At 38.6% G+C, this 25563-nt stretch overlaps 1 protein-coding gene across 1 annotated transcript; it reads right to left on the bottom strand.

Annotated features, from left to right (window-relative positions):
* Positions 1-1100: 1100 nt before the first annotated feature.
* Positions 1101-1913, bottom strand: LOC148292806 (uncharacterized). The gene has a single exon (XM_088244031.1). It carries the CDS (start codon positions 1911-1913, stop codon positions 1101-1103), a length of 813 nt encoding a protein of 270 aa, XP_088100157.1.
* Positions 1914-25563: the final 23650 nt, after the last annotated feature.

Raw genomic sequence — 25563 nt, 5'->3', positions numbered from 1 at the left:
AATTTCGTCACACCCGGCCACATCTTCCGGGGTAGGCAGCTTCTCGAGAAGTGCATGCTCAGCTGCTTCATGCACTTCTAAGTGAGGAACGGAAGTCACCATTTGTGCCTCTTCGACTACCAAGGCTGCGGATGGTTCGGCTCCATCACCGGGGCTTTTTGTTTCCATTGCTGCCGGTTCTATATGCGGACTACCATAGTCATGTAATGGTCTTTCATTCATATGAGGACTACGGAGGTCCTCATGTCCTTCCCCACCCTCATTCAACCCACTATTCATTTTTTTCAGCTGCTCTATCTCCCCCTTGAAATACTGTTCCATGGAAGCTAGGGTCTTGCCAAAAGCCTCCACTGACTTTTTATATTTTGCAGACTCTGTTTCACGTTTCAAGGACTCCGTCCGTACAATTTCTTCCAACTGATGCACTCTCTTGCGAAGTCCTCGATTCGAATCGGCTACTTTGGCCAATTCATCCTTTGTCCTTTCAAACTCACGCTTCAAAAAGCGTAAATCAGTGGACGCGATTTTACCCTGCATTAAGTTATAATGCAAATGTTACAATATTTCGAAAATATTTCCCATCAACAGCAGTGTTTTTCCTATTGTATTATGACGTATATATTGGAAAAAATGTAATGCTTGCCTTAGAAGACGATGGACGGCTAGCAGTTTCAGCAATGTCCTCGTCTTTTTCTTGCACAGAGGGAGAAGTGCTGGTTTTCGGTTCTTCGTCGTCGCCAAACAACTCAACAACTTCTTCAGTGTCGTCGACATCGTCACCCCAACTCCAATACGGCTGCTGCTTCTCAATTACAGATGGGCGGAGAGGTTGCACATCAACCTGCAATTTAGAGAGACAAAAAACATATTATTAAACCTATAATTTGAATCAGAAGCATAACATTAGTATTATAAACAGAACTAACCTCTGCATTTTCAAAGACTTGACTCATTACTTCGTGAAAACGAGGCAAACTATTGATTCTCCATTGTACTATACGAGGGACTTGGGCATTCTGTTCGAGCACAACGATATGCAATGCAGCGAATGCTGGAAACACCTCAAAAGCCCATATATGTTTTCAAGAAAAATATATCAATCACTGTAAACAAAGTAAATGGAACTTATACATAAACGGATATTTCCTCACCTGAAGTGCAAAGCCAAATCCTTTTATGTGGTACTCCCTTGGTCTACCACTTGCCATTGTCTTGGATTGCTTTGCTGATTTTTGGGTTTTTAAGGCTTTCTGGGGCACTTTGACTCGCTGGTACTCTGCGCACAGTGCCCTCAACAATGACGAATTTGTCTTGGCATATGACACAGCACCCCACGGATACTTCTGGAAGTCTTCAACATCTTCGGCCAATTTCAAGTAGCGCATGTCAATGTTGACATGCTTTTCACTGCCCAACAGCACAAAAACAGCGAAATATAATAGCCCAAACTTGAAGACGTCCTCCTCATCACTGCAGTCGATGAAGGCTTGTTCGAGTTCGGAAAGGCTGACCGTTTTATTGTTGCAGAAATACTTCTTCTTCAATGAGCAGTTGTCATTAGTTGCAGTCGGAATGAAGGGAAGCTTTCCAAACTGCAGCCCTGTGATGACGCAAAACTGCTGCGCTGTGAACTGTATGACCTTGTTGCCAACGATGAATTTGATCCCGTTGACTTGAGAAACTATCCTCGGGTCTGCCTTTCTCAACAACAAGCCATGGATAATTTGTGTTGTCCACTTCAGGTCCTCAATTACTAACAAATGGCCAAAACAACTGTCCTTGAACCTTTGTAACTGTTGCCCACTAAATTTGTCCTTAATTGTACAGATCGCTGTTTTTGTATGGGAAAGGGTCAACGCCTTTCCCTGGATTTTTTCATCCGCAGCAATCATCAACTTTGTTTTCGAGACCATATTTCCCTACACACCACCATTATACAAATAATTTCAAGCCTTTTAAATATACACAATTACAAGCAATAAACACACAATACAGATGCATCTCATGGCAATATGTACTAGATATATCAGTGATAAACCTACAATACAGCCCCAATAGAACTTTATATGCATTTCATGTTTGTTCACCAATGGCCCATGACAGAAAAAATACACATTCATTGTGGAATCAACCCTTATCTTTTCTCTCCACAAGTCTTGCTCTTATATTTTCCCATTTCCTTCTCTTATATTTTCCAATTTCCTTATGTTACATTTTCTGTCCACAAGCCGTGCTCTTATATTTTCCCACGTCCTTCTCTTATATTTTATCTTCAAAAGGCTTCCTACAAAAGTTTTTCTCATTTCATACACCTACAAGTGCAAAAAATGGGAAAAACTTTTGACTACAAAGTAACTACGGAGTGAAGTGAAGTGAAGCCTATCGTCCAATTTGACACAGGGGGGTAATAATGACACATTGTGCAGAAAAACATCATTTTATTTGAAACAAACAATGTAATTCATAAGCAGTGAACAGTGTGGATATCAAAGATAATTTAATCCCAATTGCCATTAGTTAAACCTCAAACTAAATATGTTGTGTATTCCAGGTTGATTCAGACATTGTTACATGTCAATAAATCAAGAAGTTGCGTTACGTAACCACAAAAAGCATGCTGAGAAATGAGAGGCATCACAAAAAATAGAAATCTAACCTCAGGGAGTCTGACAACAAAATATTTTATGTAGTCCCGTCCGCTATTCTTTACAATATTCTCCAAAAGATAAAGTTATGGTGACTTCTGCTCACTAGAAACCTGCAAATTCGTTTCTACAATTAGATACGAAACACTAGTTACATCCAATATTGTTTGAACAAATAAGTCACTGATAAACCAACGGCCTAACACGAAAATGCTTCCCGAATGAGAAGGGAAATGGGAAGGAGCTGCTATTTCAGTATAGGCTCTTCAAATCCATTTAAAAGATAGCACAAGCAACACATCTGCAGGTACTGTAACTTCTAAACTAGCCCATTGTGCACCAAAAACTAATATACATCCCCGCATATGGTTCTTTGCCCTTTGTTTACATATTCAATATTCATCCCCAAACTGAAATTCCAAATAATCACAACAGAATATGAAAAACAAAGATAACTTATCCATATCCAATATGCAACCCTGAACCCTGAAAAACCCCTAAACCCTATACCCATTTCAGAGAACTCACTAAACCAATTTCAGAGAAAGCCCTAAACCCTAAACCAATTTCAAACAAACCCATAAACCCTAAGCCGTAAGAAAATGTCGATCAACAGTACCTGGTTCAGGTAATCGATGGCATGCATCTTCAATTAACGGATTCCGCTGGCAGAGGAAGAGAGAAGAGAGAGTGAGACCTCAGCGACCAGAGACTGAGAGCGCGAGAGACGGAGCCAAACAGAGACGGAGCCAAATAGAGACGGAGCGAGACGGAGCCAAAGAGAGACCTGATCGCGAGAGGTGATTTACAGAAAAAGTGTTAGCTGAGCAATAAGTGTACAATAATTTTATATTTATAGATGTTAGTTGTAAAAAAATTGGGAGCCGGTGGTATTTTTAATTGAGATTATAATTTTGGTGGTATATACCGCTATTTCCCTTCTTTTTTTTTGGTCTGAGACTAGCTTGTTTATAAAGTGTCAGCTTTTGTTTTTGTTTTTTTTTTTCTCTTTTTCTCTTTTTCTCTTTTCTTCTAATGGTGTTTTTAGAAAGTGTCAAACAAGGGTTTTAATTGACGTTTTTTATAAAATGTCAAGAAAAAGTGATATAGAGTTGACGTTCTTTATTAAATGTCAAGGAAAGTGATATATAGTTGACGTTTCTTGTAAAACGTCATGAAAACCTACTATGTAGTTGACGCTTTTTAAAAAGCGTCAAAGCTTCATAGAATAGGTGATGGTTTTGCAAAAAGCGTCAACTATGAAGTGTCAACTAAGGCCCATTTTCTTGTAGTGGGCCCTTTCAACAATGGTTATTGAGAAAAACCGTTGTAGTAAGTCACTTTCAACAATGGTTTTGCTCAATAACCATTGTAATATGGTTCTTTCTACAACGGTTATTGATAACTTTGCACAACGGTTTTCAGAATAACCGTTGTAAATGTTCTTATTATACAATGGATGTTGGTTCTAACCGTTGTAATAAGAGGATTTCTACAACGGTTTGAATGGGTAACCGTTGTAGTTAATGATATTCCTTCAGTACTGAATATGATTTAAAAATTAATTAATATTGTTGTATTCCAAAATTAACGAATATAGGCAGAACAATGATGTATTCATATTTCAATATGAAAAGTATTCGAACCTGTTCAATTACAACAATTTGAGGTCTACATGCAATCTAAAGCTTTGAATTTAGTACATACATCCCAAAGCTACCAACTACATAATCTAAAACTTTGTACATTCTATGTGAAAATTCTACCATTCACAAAATGACAATCAAAGTGATTGCCACGTAATCATGTTCAAAAGAAACCAAAATAGTGGTTGATAACCTTGTCCACTATTCTGAGCCAAAAAACCTTGTCCACTTTGAGGTTTGAGCTACACATAATTGGTCATCACACAATCTGCCCACTCATGCCATACTTCATAATTTTGATTTTGTGTATCTGTACAGTAATTTGTTTTACTCCACTGTAACAAGATATCAAAAATAAGACTTAATGATTAAATAGATAAAATAATTTCATAAAACTTTCAATTGAAGTCGAATTAAATAGAAGAGAGATAAGAGATATGACTACCAATTCAAACTGGTACTCAGAGTATCAACTACACAACATTCAAACTGGTAACCAAGCTTGCACCTGCAGTGTATGGGAAGCCTCATTCATTGTGTGCCAAAGCAGATTGTAAATTGGCCATCTTGCCAGATCTCCAAATCTTGAAAATCAATCATTGGGCACAAGCACCATGTCTATCAACACATAGCACATCTCGTTTGGCTAAAACGCATACAAAAATAATGCTCTATATCTTCACTATGCTTTCACAAACATCTGGCTGGACAAGCCATGCAACAAATCCAAGTTCCCATCTGTGTGGCTAAAATCAAGATTGCAAACATTACTAACTGCAGTAGTTTAAATTCTTCTATTTCTCTGGATGTGGAGCAAACTAATAAATTATTACTGTGATGGAGGTGGGAACTACATTGCTTCAATTCGAAACAAAAAGAGGACTTGGTCAAAACAAGTTAATGTGTAATATTATGATCACTAGTTCTCTCCACAGTAACTCTTTATCTGAGATGATTTCTGAGTGCTTATTATTTACCAATGTAACAAGGTAAAAAGAATTTGTTAGAGATGTATATCAAGTCCAATTTATAAGAATTTATTATTACTCAGAAATCAACCTATGATTATCAAACTGTTTAATTTAATTTAAAGGTTTTGCAGCATTAAAATTTCAACTTACTGAAGCAAGTTCTTCAATGACAATTGCTCTATTTCCATCCCTCTCAAAAAGTTCATATACACATCAAGCATGTTGTTCGCAATGATAAAGTGCGTCGAGCTGATGAACACTTAATGCAGCGGCACAGAACTCTTCAAAAGTCATTCTTCTGTATTGAAGTGCATTTAGCTGTCATGGAAGAAATAACCAGTCAATACTTTTACAACATATCTAATACCATAGAAAAAGTTTGTGATTTCAAGTTTGTGTATGCTGTGTTGTTGATACTAGTTTGAATACCAGTTGGAATTAAACAGAACCATCAAACGCATGTAAAGGCTCACTTGAAGAAATAAATTTCTCCAGTAGACATGAGACAAAAGAGCCTAACATGAGTAGGTAGAAGCAAACCCAACCACAGAGAAACACAAATCAACAATTGTTCTTTTTCATTATATTGCACATAAAGAAGAACGTAATGAATGCATCACTCAATCAATTATAATGATTCAAACAAAAGGCATCAATGCATTGCAACAAAGTCTGGAAAACCAAAATTCTGCAAAACAGATAAATTCAATCTCAATTAATGTACTCTACCAAGTAACTAAACAAATAAGCAAATTTAGCATTCATATGCTTTTCGATTTTTCCTTGAGCTGGGCTGCATATGTTTGGAAAGGTAATTCAAAGGGTTTGAAGATCCAGATTTTTCCAGATTTTGTAAGAGGGAAGATCAAGCCCAAAACAAGCCCACAAACTGACTGCAATGAAGTCAATTCCAGTCTATTTTCGGCAGTCAACTTGCAAGGCCCAAAACGTACACTTGTACTGCTCAGATGGGAATACATTCTTCATAAAAGTTGTTCCAATGGATGTCTATTATGACATATCCAAATTTGAACTTCATTGGATACATATTGAAATCTCAGGCCTTCCTACACCAAGCCTGGTTCAGAAGAATCATTTTTTTTCAGCAACCAAAAGAAAACCACATGGGTTGGCAGCAAAAGGTAGCCACAATTGAACATCTTTGAAATCCCATGTGAAGAAAGCTTGAGGTGCAGCAAAAGAAGTATGGGATGGAATTGATTCCAACCACACTAACATAGACAAGATGAAGTGGGAGTTATGGATTGTATTAAAAGAGGAATGGTGGTGTTGGAATTCATCATGATGTTCCTCCCTTTTAGCCCTATAAATAGAGAAGTCTTCAAGCTTCAAAACACATCCCCAAGGGGGGCAGCTCTCAAACACTTCTCTAGAGCTCCCCTCCCTTCTCTCCCTCAAATTCTCTTAGTTTCTCTTAGATACTTGCAATTTAGAATAACTCAATAATAAAGGGAAAGGAAAGGCAACTTCAATCATAAAGATAGGAAGTGTGGAGCAGTGGGAGAAGTCGCGACCTCCAAGTGCATCCATGCTCGATCTAATCGCTTCAAGGGGGAGCATTTCAATCCTTTCTCTTTACTTGTTTTGTTTTTGTTTTAATAATTTAAGTTTCTATTTCTTTTTATTTTTTTAAAAAAAAATTTTAAAAGATTTTTCATATAAGCTAACTTTTGGTAACCCCAGTTAGCACCTCCGTTAATACAGTGTCTAGGAGTTCTTTAGGCGACACCTTCGGTGTCTAAGAAGTTTGGGTTTTAAGCGGGACCATTGTGACCCCTCCAACCTTCCCGGATCCCCTGGCTGTGTTTTCTGAGGCCCTTAACTGGTCATCCGTGAGTTGCTTGTATATTCATGTGTTTTTTTTTAAATAAGTTTTTTTAATTTATTCTATATATTTATTTTTTGTTTTTTATTTATTTTTGGTTATTTTTGTTAAGTTAGTTTTTTTTTTTTTTTTTACGTGGTGTGGTTAGTTAGTTAGTTTTTTTTCTCTGAGTGTGAAAAACAAACTTTATTTCACTTCAAACATTGCATTAAAAAAAAAAAAATTACATTCAAGTAAATGAAAAACAACAACAACATCTTCATCATCTTCATCCTCATCATCATGGCATGCCTCTATTTGCTCTTACTTGTAGAATCTGCAGCAGCTCTACATGGTCTTCATTTCTCTTTTGCAGCATTTCTACATGCTGGTTGGCACTGTAGAGCCGCTTCTGCAAGTCTGCCACCTAAGCTCAGCGCTGCACACTCCCGCATCCTCGCTAGTAGGCGCAAGCCTAGATTTGTGGCGGAGACCGCGTGTTGCACGGTTAAAGTGTGGGACTCCTCCACTGCCACCTTGTCCGACTACTGTGCCACATGCAGATGAACCGCCGGTGTGAGTCTTCTCACAGTCATGCCTTCCGGCAGTTCAGCTCTAATCGGCACCACCTCATAGAAATTTGAGGCCGAGCCATGATGATAAGAGGAATTTGGGAAGACAGAGTTTGGAGGAGCCCTTATTTGGGCATTCGGTGGTGCAAGTGATAACTCAAGGTTGAGGTCATCAATGAGCATAGATGAGGATGCCATTGTTTTGTTTCTGGATGTTTTTTTATGGTTTTCCTTGAGTTTGCAGGAAGAAATGCAGGGTATCATCCACTTGCCTAGGTGTGGTTTAAATAGACATATGCTGATGAGGGAGTTGACACCATTTCGGATTTCCCGGGCATGCTCGACCTAATCGCTTCAAGGGGGAGCATTTCTACTTTCACTTTACTTTTTTTCCCCCCCTGTTTTCTGGTGCTTTGTGTTTTTGCCTTTCCCTTTCGGCTGTCATCTTCGTTTTATTTAAGTTTGGGAATTGTGTTTTCTTTTCCATTTGTCGTCTTTGTTTTATTTAATTTGGGAAGTGTGTTTTCTTTTTCTTTTTCTTTTTCCTTCTGCAACTTTACTCTTTTATTTCCGAAACAAAATAACAAAAGCAAAACCAACCAAAATAAAAAATAAAAATAAAAACACCAATAATACAGTAGAAATCATTTATTCACAGTGCTCGGTGTCTCGGGCATTGGAGCTTTGAGTTTGGCCATCTGGCTGTCCTCTTCTGGGGCTTCACACACAGCTTCTTGGGGCTCACCACTTGAACTCCCAAAGATCGCACTCTTAGCTTGAGCGTAACTACTCTCGCAATCTACTTGCTTTTGTTTACCTGGTCGGTCTAGGTCCTCCAGCTGCTTTCGCATGTCGCGAGAATACAACTCTACCATCTTTGATAAGTTTTTATTCTCGTCCCGCAATACTTCTAGCTGGTGTCAATTCACCTCCACTATCCTTGCCCTCTCCATTTTCAAGCTTTTTATAGCACTCTGACACTCTTCAACCATACTTCGCTCCGCTGCCAACTGACCTTTCAGCACCTCTACCTCATGGGATTTCGGAAGTAGGCGATGACCCAAACTTGCGACACATGCTGTACTCTGCACGCTCAATGCCAGGGCATCGCTGATGACCCGGTTGTCATCCCTTGTCCCTAGTACACTTATATCTTTGGGAGTCACTAAATTTCTAGCCACTCCAATGGCAACATCGTTGTCCAGGAGTATTGAGTCAGTTACTGTCACAGGCCCCCGTGTGGAGGCAAAGTAGGGCATCCATACTGGTGCCGCTGCTTGGCCCCGTGTCTGAGTCGGTGGAGCTAGGTTGAGATCCAACGAAAATGGGTAGGAAGAGGCCATTTGATTTCTCACTTTCTTTTCTTCTTTCTTTTCTCTTTTGTGTGTTTTCCCCCCCTTTTCTCTTTCTTTTTTATAGACTTAGTTTCTGCTTAACCCTAGCCACTGCACTTCTGAGTTTCGCGCGGCCCTTACGGCCTATCCCCCTCTGTCACCTCACTTGTTCCCCAACCCCTTTAATTGCATTTCTGCTTTTCAACGCTTTCAAGAAACAAATGTCGTCCCGCTTCACCCAAGAGGCCAATAATTCTGGCTTGGGAATGTGTGAGGGGCCTCTGCTGTGACACGTCCCTCACTTTGTTGCCCGTGACTCACAGGAGCCGAGACATCAGGGACCACATTCTCTCTTTTCAAAAATCTTGCCTTTGCGCTCCCAATTCACGTGTCATCTTAAAAAATAAATAAATAAATAATAAAAAAATTTAAAACGTATGGGCTTCGGATTTCATTATGGGTCGGGTTTTCACCATTGTTTAGGTTTCAAAGTGGGTTAACTTTCTTTTGCTTTGGGCTTCAAAAATTTTGGGTTTTAGTTTGCGTAAGACTGTCTGTTTAGGGCTTACTGTTTTGAGTGTTTTACTGTTTTTTTTTGTTTTTTTTGTTTGTTTGTTTTGTAATTTTTATTTTATAATTATTTTTTTTATATATTCTTGTGTGTTTTTTGATTTTTATTTGCTTTAATACCTTCATTTGTTATTATGACATTGCTTGTGCCTAAATTTTAAACATTGAGGACAATGTTCATTTCTAGGTTTTGGGGTATTGGAGTTTAGTAAGTAATTTTATTATTTATTATGTTTTTATTTTTTTATTTTCCTTTTTATTTTGAGTCTTGTTTTGTTTTTATTTTTGAGTCACTTTCCGAACACATATGATGAAATTGTGATAAATGTTTGCATGACTTAAATGAAAATTGGATTTCATTTTATAAATAAAATAAAATAAAATTTTTTTGGCATCATTCTAGCATGATATGTTCGAAACCTTTGCACTTGCCATTTGTTTCATAATTTTCCAATTAAAGGATTTGCGTCACCCAAAGAATTGTATCAAGCATAAATTAGACTTATATAACCATATAATGTGAGCTTTTGAGCCTTGTGCTTCATTTCATGAGTGTTATACACATACTCTTATTTTCTTATCATCAAAGTTGTTGTTTGATCTCATTATTCATTGATTTGGTTGAACACTTAAAAGTCATTCATTCTTATGCAATTTGATTTCATGACATTTAAGAAGTGATATTAAGACCCTCTTTGGATCGTTTGTGCCTTTCAAGATAACCTTATGCATGCTTAAGCATGATTTTCCATTGTTAACCATTTTGAGCCTACATGTAAACCTTTTGTTTCATTTACCAATTTTATTTCCTTGCCTTAGCCCGAAAAACAAATATTTACCTTTCTAAGGAACTCATGAGCTTTAATTGGGATATGTTTTTCATGCTAAGTTTGGGAAGGGATATTATATTTCGAAAAAAAAAAAGAAAAAAAAGAAAAAAAAGAAGAGAACTTCACTCAATTGGTGAAAGAAAATAGAAAAATTGTGATTATGTGGTGGTTGAATGAAATTTCATTTTTGGGTTTCTTTATTGGCCTCAAAATAAATTGGTGTTTGTTCAATTAAAGGAAAGGAGTATGAATCAATGTAAATGAAGGTATAAGGAGTTTTGATCATGTAAAAAAAAAAAAAATCTAATCATGATGATTCGAAGTCTTGTAAACAATTATTTTATGCTCTTACATTGCGAGTTACTTGGACTTTGTATTATCCATACCTTTCATTTCTTTCTCACCTTATACCCTTGGCCCCATTACAACCTATCTTAAAGACCTAAATTGATCTTAAATGTCATGTGGTTGAATTGCATGCATTTTCTTACTTTTAAGTGTTTGGCATCCTTCTTGAGATCATATTAATGCAAGTTCTTCATCTTCCTATTTTGAGTTAAGTCCTTTATGGTTTAACTTTAATCTCATGTTTATAACTGAGTGATGCATTGTAGCCCTCTTCCGAGTGATTCATTTGTGAGAGGACAACTTTGGTGAGATTTGAAGTTGAACTTGTGCTTTGTATGATTTTTGAAATTGTGTGAAAACTAAGATTGGGGAATTTGTTGCATTTGGCTATCACACTACTACACTTTGAGCATGTTGTGTTTTGAACTTTGCCACCCTGTAAATATTGACCAAAACTGAGCTTTTAATGTTAAAACTTTTGAGTCATGTGCATGAGTCATTTCTCTTCAGAAAATGTTCGGGAAGATTGTTTTGAGTCTTATTTTTGTTTTGTTTTTATTTCTATTTTTGTTTTTGTTTTTGTTTTTATTTTTCTTTTATTTTGCTTAAGGACTAACAAATCTAATAAGTTTTCTAACTACTTTGTTTTGTAGAGTTAGTAAAACGTTTGTGGGTATCGTATCTGTGAAACCCTCAGGAGACACAACTCCTCCTACTAGGGATGCCTAGAGGTTTAAAGGCTTGTTGCATGCGCTCAATGCAATCGAGTTACCTACGAAAGTGGTCTAATTAACTTCTTGTTTTGTTTTTATCTTTGTTTTCCTTTTGTTTTGCTCGGGGACTAGCAAAATCTAGGTTTGGGGGTATTTGATCGGTGCATATTTATATATCATTTTGTACCCTTCTAACTTATGATTTGATTATGTTTTTGAGTTAAACTTGTGTTTTTAATAAATTTTGTGTTTGTTTCAGTGTAATAAGCTTTGAGACTCATTAAATGCATTTTGGAGACAAGTTAGCTCATTTGTGTCTGCAAATCTGTCAACTTCACGGATTGGACTGTACTTTCTCAGGATGAACTACATGATGATCCCTATATCATTGGAAAGATGCAGATGTCTAGTTTCTGGAGAATTTTACGGTTCATGATTCCGAGTCTTCTAGAGAAAGTTATACAAGTTTTGGCAACTTAAGGTCAAATTCGGCAGCATCTGCGTTACTGGGCCGAATATCACATTTGAAGGGCTTTCCGATTTTGCCTTGAGCTGGGCTGCATATGCTTGGGAAGGTAATTCAAAGGGTTTGAAGATCCAGATTTTTCCAGATTTTGTAGGAGGGAAGATCAAGCCCAAAACAAGCCCACAAACTGACTGCAATGAAGTCAATTCAAGTCTATTTTCGGCAGTCAACTTGCAAGGCCCAATACGTACACTTGTACTACTCAGATGGGAATACATTCTTCATAAAGGTTGTTCCAATGGATGGCTATTATGACATATCCAAATGTGAGCCTTATTGGATACATATTGAAACCTCAGGCCTTCCTACACCAAGCCTGGTTTAGAAGAATCGTTTTTTTTCGGCAACCAAAAGAAAACCACATGGGTTGGCAGCAAAAGGCAGCCACAATTGAACATCTTTGAAATCCCATGTGAAGAAAGCTTGAGGTGCAGCAAAAGAAGTATGGGATGAAATTGATTCCAACCACACTAACATAGACAAGATGAAGTGGGAGTTATGGATTGTATTAAAAGAGGAATGGTGGTGTTGGAATTCATCATGATGTTCCTCCCTCTTAGCCCTATAAATAGAGAAGTCTTCAAGCTTCAAAACACATCCCCAAGGGGGGGAGCTCTCAAACACTTCTCTAGAGCTCCCCTCCCTTCTCTCCCTCAAATTCTCTTAGTTTCTCTTTCTAGTTTTCAATTGTTGTAATGAAATCTTTGTGCTGAATTTCTCCTTAAGTTTTTCTTAGTTCCACTTTACTTTTCATTGTTATGTAAATTCTTTTCTTTAGTTTCAAGTTTGATTAGCTTCCAAGTTTCAATTACGGTTTTTGTTCTTATTCATTATGCTTATAAGTTAATATGCTAGTTTGAATGATTGATCACCATTTAGGCTTGCATGTTAGCTATCTTGGTTTGAATTAAGAGTAGACACCATGCTTTAATTCGAATTGAACTATGAATAGGAAGAGTATGTATGGACATTCGACAACAGGGATTAGATACATACTTGGTTGTTTAAAATGTTCTTCTATGCTTAATGGATTCCTAATGCTTAGTTTAGGTTAGACAACAGATGATCAAATTAGGGAATTATGAATACAAGGTTAGGACCAAACACCATGGCTTAATCATACTTTAGCTAGAATCAATCTGTTAATCTAATTGAACTTGGGAACTTATCCACTTGAGTTATTTTCTTTTCTTTCTTTCTTGTTTTATTTATTTTCTTTCTTGTTTTTCTATTTTGTGTAGGAAAACTGAATTGGATTATTCAATCACCAATCCCTGTGGAATCAACTTCGCACTTACATATGCTATACTACCGAACGGCTCGTGCACTTGCGAGTATCACAAGTTGAGGATGTAGCTGAATCCATTTTGGTGCAGCTGAATCGACGCAACACTCCACGTCCTCTCTTGAATGGAAAATTTTGGAATGTTTTTGAAATTGTAGCTCTATCTCTTAACTTTTGAGACATATATCACACGTCACTAAGAAAATTTACGAAAGTCTCCAAGCCTTCAATCTCCCACAACAACACAGTTTTGACGAGAATTCAACTTGGGATGTGTTGACTTCAAATTCTGGAACAATTGGCTTCATGAAAAATTATGAAACTTGATACAATGATCTTCAATGTCTTAGCTTTCTTCTCCAGTTGGTGTTGTGCTCAAATTTGTTCAGAAAGTCGATATTCCGTCAAAAACCTTTTACGAGCACATAAAAACTTAAAATAAGAAAAGTAACACAATAAGGCTATTTCCCTATGTTTGACTTGATTGTGTCTTGTTTGCTCTTGCTAATGCTTCCCACCTACAACCCATCCTCAGATTTGAGACTAAGATATGCATTAATAGTGGGCTCTGTAGTGCCATAGTCAATTGACCACTTGATGGATCGCTTGAGTATGATGCATTGGTGGCTTGATACCCCAACTCCATGCTTTATAGATCCTTTTCACACTCCTTTGTACTTTGTTCTCTTTGTGGTGGCAATGATGGCGACAACGACTTACTCTGGGTAGGGTTGGATATTGTCTCTAGGATTTCTATAATTTGGGAAATTTTTGTTGTTTTTGAGCCTGAGACTTTGGTGTTTGGATTTGGCTTTTACTATACTGTAGTTGAGCCCCTGTTTGCTGATTGTTGTATCGCTTTTGCTTGGAATGAAATATTCATTTCCTTTTTCTTGGTAAAAAAAATATTCATTTCCTTCAACTGAAAAAAACCACCCATGTCCGTTGTTGAGAGCATTCACCTCACTGCATCCACACAACCTGTTGACGTGAGTTAACCTACTAAATCAAGGAGATTTATTTCCTAAGTTACTTAGGTGATTTACTTTATTGTTTTATATAGTTTACACATCCTTATATAATTAGGAGATATTCTCCTAATTAATTACTGTATCTATTTCCTTGTAAGCACTCTTGTAAACTCATATATATACCTCATTATGAAGAAGAATACAACTAACCTAAAGTATTCAAACCATATTCATATTTTAGCATGGTATCATAGTAATGGATCCTAGGTTGTCTCTATGCTGTCAAATCATACCCTCAAATTCCAAATCAAACTCCTTACCTCTCAAATCAAATCCTCTTATCAAACTCCTTAAACAAATACCTCTAAAATCAAATTCCTAAATCAAATTTATACATCAAATTCCTAAAATTTTCAAATCAACTCCTTAATCACAAACACACACTTATAGCAATCTTACTTCCGCTGCGATGTCAGGACCCCCATGATTCTCTCCCTCCTTGCAGACTTATAGAAGCATGTGGTCAATCCTGCAAAATTGGCTACCCGGGCTTGTGCTTCTATCGCCACCACAAAAGGTTCTGCTTTTCATACGTCCTCTCCAAAGCCCACATGGATTATTGACTTGGGTGCTACGGATCACATGACATTTGATCCTGGCCAATTTATTAGTCACAAACTAACCACTCAGACGGTGGTGTCTAATATTAATGGTACCCCCTTCCCTATGGTTGGGGAGGGCTCTTTATCTCTCTCTAACTCCATACATCTGGATTCTATATTGATTGTTCCATCCTTGAACCATAACTTGTTGCCCAACTTACTACTACTTTGGGGTGTACTGTAACATTTTGGCTGAATCATTGTGTTTTTCAGGACATCGTCACAGGGAAGATGATTGGTTGTTGTACTACGTGAGGCAAACTCTATTACTTGGACTGGGAACCAAATAGTGAGGCCAAGGTTGGTCAAGCTTTCATAACAAGTGGAGCTAGTTTTGAGAGGTAGAGAGACAAAGTTTGGTTATGATATAAACTTCTTGGGCATGCCTCGTTTGGTTATCTGAAGAAGTTGTTTCTATCATTATTTTCTCGTTTTGTTGTTTCCAGTTTCCAATGTGATATGTGTAAATTGGTTAAAAGCCATTGTTTTGAGTTCCCATTAAGTGCAAATAAAAGTTTGGTTCCCTTCTCCCTTATTTATTCTGATGTTTGGGGGCCTGCTTAAATCGCCTTTCCCACACGACCAGTTGCCCCTCTTTATTCCTTCACAGGCAGAGCCACTATGTCAAAATGATCGGTCGACTCCACGCTGCCAAAATTAGGAGGACATTGAACTATTTTCTGAGATTTTGCCTGCTTCAGACCCACCTTCATCTCTAGTACCACACCAATCACCTTCTGAGGAAGTCATTCAAGTAACATCTCCCCCTGAAACTGATAACACTAATGAAATATACCATGATGATTTGATTTTAGAAAGCATAAAAGATATATATACCCTTATATACCAACTTCCATAAAGGAAGAACCGTGGTAAACCTCGAGTACAGTACGAAGCAAATCTTAAAGCCAAAGGAAAATACCCAATCAATAATTATATATCTCTAAACAGATTATCATAGTCACATGTACACTTTGTGAAGCAATTGACAGATATATCTGTCCCCAATAATGTGACTGAAGCATTAGAAGACTCAAAATGGAAATAAGCCATGAATGAAGAAATATGAGCTCTTCAGAAGAATGCCACATGGGAGCCTGTGCCTTTACCTCATGAAAAGAAGATGGTGGGATGCAGGTGGATCTATACTGTGAAACTCAAAGCAGATGGATCCATTAAAAGATATAAAGTTAGATTGGTGGCGAAAGGGTACACACAGATATATGGGGTGGATTACCAAGAGACCTTTGCTCCAGTAGCCAAGATCAACATTATCCGAGTCCTACTGTCTCTGGCCACAAATGTAAATTGGACACTACATCAGTTCAATGTTAAAAATGCCTTCTTACATGGAGACTTGGAAGAAGAGGTATAGATGGGTTTACCACCAGGATGTAATTTAGCTCATGACAAGAAAAATCAAGTTTGCAAGCTCAGAAAGTCATATACAAGATGAATCTACTCACTGAAACAAGAATTCTTGGATGTAAGCCTACTCACACACCCATTGAGATGAATCACAAGTTGTGTGAAGATATGGACTGGTTGTCAACCAATAATAAACAATACCAGTGCCTCATTGGAAGGTTGATATATTTGGCACATACAAAACCAGATATTGCATATGCTGTGAGTATGGTTAGTCAGTTTATGCATTCACCCAGTGTTTCTCATAGGAATATAGTTGATCATATCTTAAGATACTTAAAGTCAGCCCCTAGAAAGGGATTAATGTTCTCAAAGAATGAAAATCTTGAAGTTGTTGGATATACATATGTTGATTGGGCTGGTTCTATTACAAATAGACACTCTACATCAGGTTACTTTACATTCTGTTCACTCGTTTTACTTTTGTTCCTGTGATGGTAGGGTAAAGTTTCCCATTGCTTTGAGAACCATTGACTGGTCAACAAGTCAACTTTCTTTAATGTGTGAGTGTGCCACTGCTAGCGATAAAAATCCTAGCAGGCTTTCTAAAAATAGATAACTTGCGCCCCAAGTTACTGACTTCTAAACAAGTGATTGTGAATTTGGGTGAGGAATATCTCCCAAGTAAGTTCTTTTCTTGCCTCTGACTGGTGAGGACTTCACAATTTTTCACAGTATAAAACTGATAGTTCTGGCTAGAATAGATGATAAGAAAGTGAACTATTTTCAGACGGAATTCTCTTTTACAAGACTCAAAAGGGAAAAACTGACTCTAAAAAGAGAAAAAAGAAGACTGGACTTCCATTTTTGCATGAGCAGATGCTTCTGATCCGGGCTGGAGTGGGTATGCCTGCGCTGGATTGGACTATCAACAACTTCAACTGGTCTGTTTCAGCTATAAATTGATGCCAACGTTCGAGTTTGGCAGAGCTTTAATTTATTTCAAAATCCTGGAAGGCTTTTGATTGGGTAGAATTGAGACTTCTTCAGTCTGGAAGAGGCAGAAGTGGCTGGACCTGGCTGCTGGGCTGGAGCTGCACTGTGGTATCTGTCCTGCTTGATCAAAGTTCTTCATAAATTTGTTGAGGTTTTCATATTTGTAGAAACCTGAACTCTGCTTGCTTTGGTTTATGCTGAACCAAATTTGTAACGAGAGAAATCTCGTTTTGAATGATTTATTTCTCTAAGTCTGGACTGAAGTTTGGGTGTCTTGATTGGTAGCTATTTGAAGGCCTTTTGAGATCAAGTGATCATTTTGGGTTTTTGTCTTCGGTTGATTTTTTGGTTGTTTGATTGATTGTCCTTTGCTCTGTTCACCATCTCCTATATTTATAAGAAATGCTTTTGGAGTGTGGGTTCTAATTCTTTTAATAATGGGCGGCAAAACTCTTAAAAGATCTTTTTATTTTTAAATGCAAAGAAAAGGGGGTTTTATCAATCCTGGCAAATAAACACTCAATAGTCAGCTCCTGAAGCGATCATTTCTCTGTATTTTGATGGGGCGCCATACCCTTCTTCCAGTTTAACTACTCCTGTAAGAGTCTCAAACTGTGATGGTAAGTTTCCAGTTTTGAACAAAGGCTTTTCTGTAGGCTTTTCTGTGGTTAATGAGAAAGTGAAGTCTGTTGATCAAAGGCTTCATGTCTCAGATAAAACAATGGCAGCAATATTTGCAGCAGAGAGAAAATTGAATGATACAGGGTCAGCTGTCAAAACAAGTAGGTATGTGAGCCCTTTAAAAAATATCATCTGCCAATCTATTTTGCACTTTTCTGCTGCTGTTAATTATTTCATACATTCTATAAGAATGATGCTGAAAGTGCAAAATGAATTATCTGCAAATAATGAGGTCTGTGGTATGCATTTTTCATTTGTTTAACTAGAAGCCTGTTTCCTTGAAGTTTTTGAGGGTACTAGGCTTAGCTTCTTTCAGTAGGAACTACACATTCTCTAGACATCAAAATTACTCGTAAAGGCCACTTCTATATACTCTATGTTGAGAATATAAATCTATATTGGGCACTCTATGCCTTGAATCATAATGTATAAAATGCGGACTCTATTGCCAATTGTTCTAGGTTGGATGCCACAACTTTGATGTGCATACACATACCAGGATCTTTACCCCAAGTAGCACTCATTCTGATGTGGCTTTTGTTGTGAATTAAGACTAACTCACTTCCCCTTAGGACCTTGTTGTTGATGAACTTTGTGACAAACTCTATGATGGATGAGTCTTACACACACACAGAAATTTAACCAAATAGAAATGACACAAGTGTTTATAGAGGTTCAGCCAAATGCCTACTTCCTCTTTGGTGATCTCCTTGAGAACTTTCACTAATGAAGATAGATTACAACTTTGGTTTACAAAGAAGGAAACCCCCTTAGAAATCTACCCTCACAATCTGTTTCTCTCTCACCCTTGCTTAACAACTTGATACACTTAGAGAACTCTCTTACTCTCCCCTTGGTATTTTCTGAACTTATAAGTTTCCAGCTTCTCTACAACTCTCTATACTTTGCACAAAATTATGCTCTTCACAACTTAATGTTCTCTTGCTTCCTCTTCCCTCTTATATAGGCCTTTGGACTCCAAGATAAGGTATCATTAAGTTCTGCACGTTCTTGCTTTAGTTATATAACTTTAGACACCTGTTCTTGGCAGCTCACAAAGCAAGGGAACAATGGATGATAGCTGCCATATATCTCTTGAACCAAGAGAGTATTCACTCATTGAAGCAAGTCATCAATTTGCCAAAGTGTTCTCCCCATCTTTCCAGCTGCTTGCCACCTTCTAATATCTCAGAATTGATCAGAAATATCCTTGCAAGTCGATAGAAAGTGATAGCACACAAAGGAAGACTTGAAAACGCGTAGAAAACTGAAACAGCAAAGTCGGGGCGACCGGTCGCAGATACCTTGCGACCGGTCGCTTTGGCACAGAGTTGAAAACCAATTTAGACTTTGCAATCTGCCTAAAACCGACCGGTCGCCCATAACCTGCGACCGGTCGCTTGTCTTCATTTTTGTATCTTTTAATTGAGCCATTTTTTTTTTCTTCAACAATCTCCACCATGGCGAGATTAAAACTCCTTGTGGACATCATTGGTTTTCCAGGACATCTTTGCTTTCTTGAGAATCGTCCGGATAACTCTCAAGAACTCCACCTCAATCTTTAGCATGGAACAAGATTGAGCAAGCCCAAACAATGCTTGAACTTTGATGTTGTGACTGGCTTTGTTAGACAATCTGAAGGGTTCTCCGTTGTATGAACCTTCTCTATCATGACGTCTCCATCTTTCACCCAATCCCTTATCCGGTGGTATCGGACATCAATGTGCTTAGATCTTCCATGAAATACTTGATTCTTCACTAGGTAGATTGCACTTTGACTATCACTTTGTATCACCACCAAGTTTTGGGCTATCCCGAATTCCTTAGCCAATCTTTTCAGCCACACCGCTTCCTTCGAAGCTTCCGTGAGCGCCATATACTCCGCCTCTGTAGTAGACAAGGCACTAACCGATTGCAACACCGCTCTCCAACTAATCGGTCCTCCACCACAAATGAAGACATATCCCGTGGTGGATCTCCTCTTGTCTAAATCCCCTGCATAGTCAGAATCTACATACCCTGAAACACATGCATTACCTTGTTGTTTTTCAAACAATATCTCAAGCCTCCTTGAGCCCTTCAAGTACCTGAGAATCCACTTCGCTGCTGTCCAATGAAGTCTACCCGGATTCGCCATGTATCTTGACACCACACTTACGGCTTGAGCTAAGTCGGGGCGTGTGCAAACCATTGCATACATGAGACACCCTACCAAGCTTGCATATGGAACTTTGCTCATTTCTTCCTTCTCATCATCCGTAGAAGGACATTCCTGCGCACTTAATTTGAAATGCTCCGCCAAAGGAGTAGACACAGGCTTGCAATCCATCATATTGAATTTTTCAAGTACTTTGGAAATGTACTTACTTTGTGATAGCCATAGCTTGCCTGCGTTTCTGTCTCTCCTTATCTCCATTCCTAGGATCTTTTGTGCAGAGCCTAGATCCTTCATGTCAAACTCCTTTCCAAGCAATATCTTCAATTCCTGGATTTTTGACATATCTCTACATGCAATTAGCATGTCATCAACATAAAGAAGTAAAAGGATGAAGTTACCATCCTTAAATGCATGACTATATACACAGCAATCTGATTCACATCTTCTATATCCAATCTTCATCATGAAAGAATCGAAGCACTTATTCCACTGCCTTGGAGATTGCTTCAGCCCGTATAAAGACTTCTTCAACCTGCAAACCAGATTTTCCTTGTTTGCTTCAATGAACCCTTGAGGTTGGCTCATGTAGATGTCTTCCTCCAAGTCTCCATGGAGGAAAGCAGTCTTCACATCCATTTGCTCCACCTCTATGTTCTCTTGAGCTACTATGGAGAGTAGCAGCCGTATAGAAGTATGTTTCACCACCGGTGAGAAGATTTCATCATAATCAACTCCCTCCTTTTGCAAGTATCCTTTGGCCACCAATCTAGCTTTGAACATGGTGGCTACCTTCTCATGCTTTTCTTCTTTCTTCCTAAACACCCATTTGCAGCCAATAACCTTGCGATTTTTGGGTTTAGGAACTAACTCCCAAACTGAGTTTCGGTGTAGAGATTCCATCTCTTGCATCATAGCTTCCATCCAACCTTCCCGCTCTTCATTCTCAACAGCTTCTTGGAACGTGGTTGGTTCTTCTTCACTTGCATTTAGGGCATAGTGAACTGAGTCCGTGTCCCATCCAAACCTTTGAGGTGGTTTGATGGTTCTCTTGGGCCTGGACCGAGCTATAGATGACGGCTCCACCTGATCTTGAGCCTCTTCTTCTTCTTGAGTTTGTTGTTGATATTGCCCAGCTTCTTCCTCCTCTATGTCAGACTCCTCCTCCTCCTGAACGTCTTCAGTTGGCTGTTTTTGTGAAGTCTTCCTTGACATCCTTTTGAGTGGAACTTCAATGATTGTTTCTCTCCCAACAACATCCTCCTTTGCTTCTGAATTCTTGACTTTGTTCATAGGCATGGTCTTTTCATCAAACACAACATCTCTGCTGAGTATCTTCTTGTGGTTCACTGGATCCCATAGCTTGTAGCCCTTCACACCGCTCTCAAAGCCGATGAAAATACACTCAAGTGACTTAGGCTTCAACTTGGATCTTTCATCACTAGGAATAAGTGCAAATGCACTGCATCCAAACACTTTAAGATTAGTTAAATCTATTGACTTATTTGACCATACCTCCTCTGCACATTTGAACTCAAGATTTCTTGAAGGTGATCGGTTAACCAAATAGGCAGCGTGGTTAACTGACTCCGCCCAAAATGATTCGGGCAATCCTGCATGAATCCTCATACATCTCTCACGCTCCATGAGAGTTCTATTCATCCTTTCCGCAGCTCCATTTTGTTGGGGCGTCTTCTTCACGGTAAAGTGCCTCTTTATGCCTTCGTTTCTGCAAAACTCAAGGAATTCATTGCCATTATATTCACCACCATTGTCACTCCTTAGGATCTTGATTTTTCTTCCGGTTAGATTTTCCACTTCCGCCTTCCACACTTTGAATTTGGTGAAGACCTCAGATTTCTCCTTCATGAAGTAGACCCAAACCTTCCTGGAAAAATCATCCAAGAAAGTCACGAAATAGCGAGCTCCACCCTTTGATTTAACCGGTGATGGCCCCCATACATCCGAGTGAATATAATCTAACACCCCTGTGCTTCCTTCTTCTTTGTCTCGCAGCTTGAAAGCTATCTTTGATTGCTTTCCCATGGTACAAAATTTGCAGAACTCCAGCTTGCAGCTTTGAACACCTTTCAACAACTTTCGGTTGTGTAGTTCCTGCATGCCCCTCTCACTCATGTGCCCTAGCCTCAAATGCCAAAGCTGAGTTTCATCCTCCGAGTCTTTGCTTGTGGACACAGCTGCTCCACCTGTTATTGTTGTACCACACAATCTATATAGACAATTAGGTTGAACTTCTCCTTTCATAACCACAAGTGAACCTTTTGAGATTATGATTTTCCCTCCATTAGCCTTAACAGAATAACCATTCTTATCAAGAGTTCCAAGGGAAATAAGATTCTTACGCAACTTTGGAATATGCCTTACCATTCCAAGCGTCCTAACCGTCCCATCATGCATCTTTATCTTGATTGTACCGGTGCCTATGACTCTACAAACCGAGCCATTCCCCATCACAACTTCGCCACCTTCTTCTTTCTCATATGTGTCAAACCACTCCTTGTTTGAGCACATATGGTATGAGCACCCGGAATCCAAAATCCAATCGGAAGAGAAACACCTTGAAGAATTAGCATATGTATTAGTCTTAACATGGCCATTAACACATAAAAGCTCACCATCACTTTCCGTGACTTCTTCAGCTGTGTTTGCTGCATTCTTCCCTTTGTTTTTCTTCTCCTTCCATATGGGGCAATTCCTTTTCCAGTGCTCCTTTGACCCACACTCGAAACAACCTTCTTTCGCCTTGGATTTTGATCTTCCTTTGTTGCCTTTCTTGCCTTCACGCCTCTTTGAACGACCCCTCTCATCGGTCTTAGCAAATAGACCTTCACCTTGAGAGTTTTCTCCAGAACGTTGAGCCATCCTATGGTGCGTCATGATGTCTTGTAGCACCGGCTCAAAATCCAGAGTGACCTTCCCGAACATAAGAGTGGTTCGGAAGTGTTTATAGGACGGAGGTAAGGATGTTAGCAACATAAGTGCCTTATCCTCCGTACTATAAATAACTTCCATCCTTTGCAAATCAGCAACACATCTATTGAAACTACTTAAATGTTCCATTAGATTACCTCCTTCTTCCATCTTCAGATTTAGGAGTTCTTCCTTTAGGAAGAGCTTGTTGGACAGCGACTTCCCTGCAAACATCTCTTCGAGCTTCTCCCATGTTTGCTTCGCTGTATCCTTCAACACGTTGATGAGCACATCATCGGAGAGGTAGTTTTCGATGGCTCCTCTGGCTAACTCGTCAAGTACACTCCACTCCTCATCTTTCATGTCTGCTGGCTTCTTTTCCTTGCCAACTAACACAACATGGAGATGTTGTTGTGTAAGAGCAGACCTCATCCTTCGTTGCCAAAGGGTGAAGTTCTCCTTGCCTGTGAAAGGCTTTAGCTCCACCTTCATGCTTGCTGCCTGTGGATGCTTCACATGCTGTGAACTACAACCACTCTCAGCTTCTTGTTCACTTGTCATCTTCAACACACTAGCACTCCAAAAAGAACTAGCCCAGCTGCCAAAACACAGCTCTGATACCACTTGTTGTGAATTAAGACTAACTCACTTCCCCTTAGGACCTTGTTGTTGATGAACTTTGTGACAAACTCTATGATGGATGAGTCTTACACACACACAGAAATTTAACCAAATAGAAATGACACAAGTGTTTATAGAGGTTCAGCCAAATGCCTACTTCCTCTTTGGTGATCTCCTTGAGAACTTTCACTAATGAAGATAGATTACAACTTTGGTTTACAAAGAAGGAAACCCCCTTAGAAATCTACCCTCACAATCTGTTTCTCTCTCACCCTTGCTTAACAACTTGATACACTTAGAGAACTCTCTTACTCTCCCCTTGGTATTTTCTGAACTTATAAGTTTCCAGCTTCTCTACAACTCTCTATACTTTGCACAAAATTATGCTCTTCACAACTTAATGTTCTCTTGCTTCCTCTTCCCTCTTATATAGGCCTTTGGACTCCAAGATAAGGTATCATTAAGTTCTGCACGTTCTTGCTTTAGTTATATAACTTTAGACACCTGTTCTTGGCAGCTCACAAAGCAAGGGAACAATGGATGATAGCTGCCATATATCTCTTGAACCAAGAGAGTATTCACTCATTGAAGCAAGTCATCAATTTGCCAAAGTGTTCTCCCCATCTTTCCAGCTGCTTGCCACCTTCTAATATCTCAGAATTGATCAGAAATATCCTTGCAAGTCGATAGAAAGTGATAGCACACAAAGGAAGACTTGAAAACGCGTAGAAAACTGAAACAGCAAAGTCGGGGCGACCGGTCGCAGATACCTTGCGACCGGTCGCTTTGGCACAGAGTTGAAAACCAATTTAGACTTTGCAATCTGCCTAAAACCGACCGGTCGCCCATAACCTGCGACCGGTCGCTTGTCTTCATTTTTGTATCTTTTAATTGAGCCATTTTTTTTTTTTCTTCAACAGCTTTTGTTCCTTGGATTCTTTAAGTTTCAATTTGTAGGTTCTTCGCCTACTATTAGTAAGAGGATGGATATGTGAACTCTGTATCTATAAAAAAAAACACAAAAACAAAAAATTAACTTTTTGCAGCCCTCTCCCCGCAACTTGTTTTATGTTTCTATGGTCTCGTCTCTACCCCTCATAAAAATGAAAACCTGTAGAGAAATTTGTAGTCTCTGAAAAGAATGACATGAATTTTGGAAGACATGATAGAGAATTTTTCGTCAGGACGAACCACTTTAATGACCTCTCTAGAGTGATTTCATTCCAGCAGAATCATCTCTATTGATAAATGAGAATAAAACCGAGAACAATGTCTGTTGACGAACTCTTCTATGATGTTGACAGGTATGTGACTGCTGGAGCAGCCTGGTTAAATGGTGCTTTTGGTAAGGTGGCAAAGGCAGGACAGGCTGCAGGTACGAAAACCAGAGAAAAGTTCCATATGGCTGTGTCAAACTTGATTGCAAAGGTTGGTTACGTCGCTATCAGTATTACATTATTGCTCCTATGAGTACCCTTACGTTTGTATTGTATGATTCTTCATTTCCTGGTAATCATGTGATGGCACTTTTATGTGAAAACCTAGAATTTGTATTAATACACCTTATGTTGCTGCGTTTCCACCCTTAAAAGGGCCACAAAGCCATCCATCTTTTTGTAGGTTGACTTTAACAATTAAGTTCCCCTGTTTATCTGTTGTAATTCTGGTTAAATTTTGCTAGAAACTTCAGAGAGTTATCAAGATGATTAAGCAAATTAAAATATGACTAATTAGTAGAAATATTCTTAGGTGCACTATAATTATTGTAGGTAAATGTATTATAATCTGAATCCAGAAAAGAATTGATTTTATGCTTTAGTATCTTGTAATTATGCCTTTCTCCTGATATGCAGGAACCTCCAATTGCTGCATAAGCCAAAGGATTTGAGCTGGCAGAAACTAACCTCAACGCG

Source organism: Prunus avium, chromosome 7 (genome assembly GCF_965620075.1).
Source record: "Prunus avium chromosome 7, drPruAviu1.hap1.1, whole genome shotgun sequence".
Classification (NCBI taxonomy): Eukaryota; Viridiplantae; Streptophyta; class Magnoliopsida; order Rosales; family Rosaceae; genus Prunus; species Prunus avium.
This window is presented reverse-complemented; position numbering and strand designations above follow the sequence as displayed.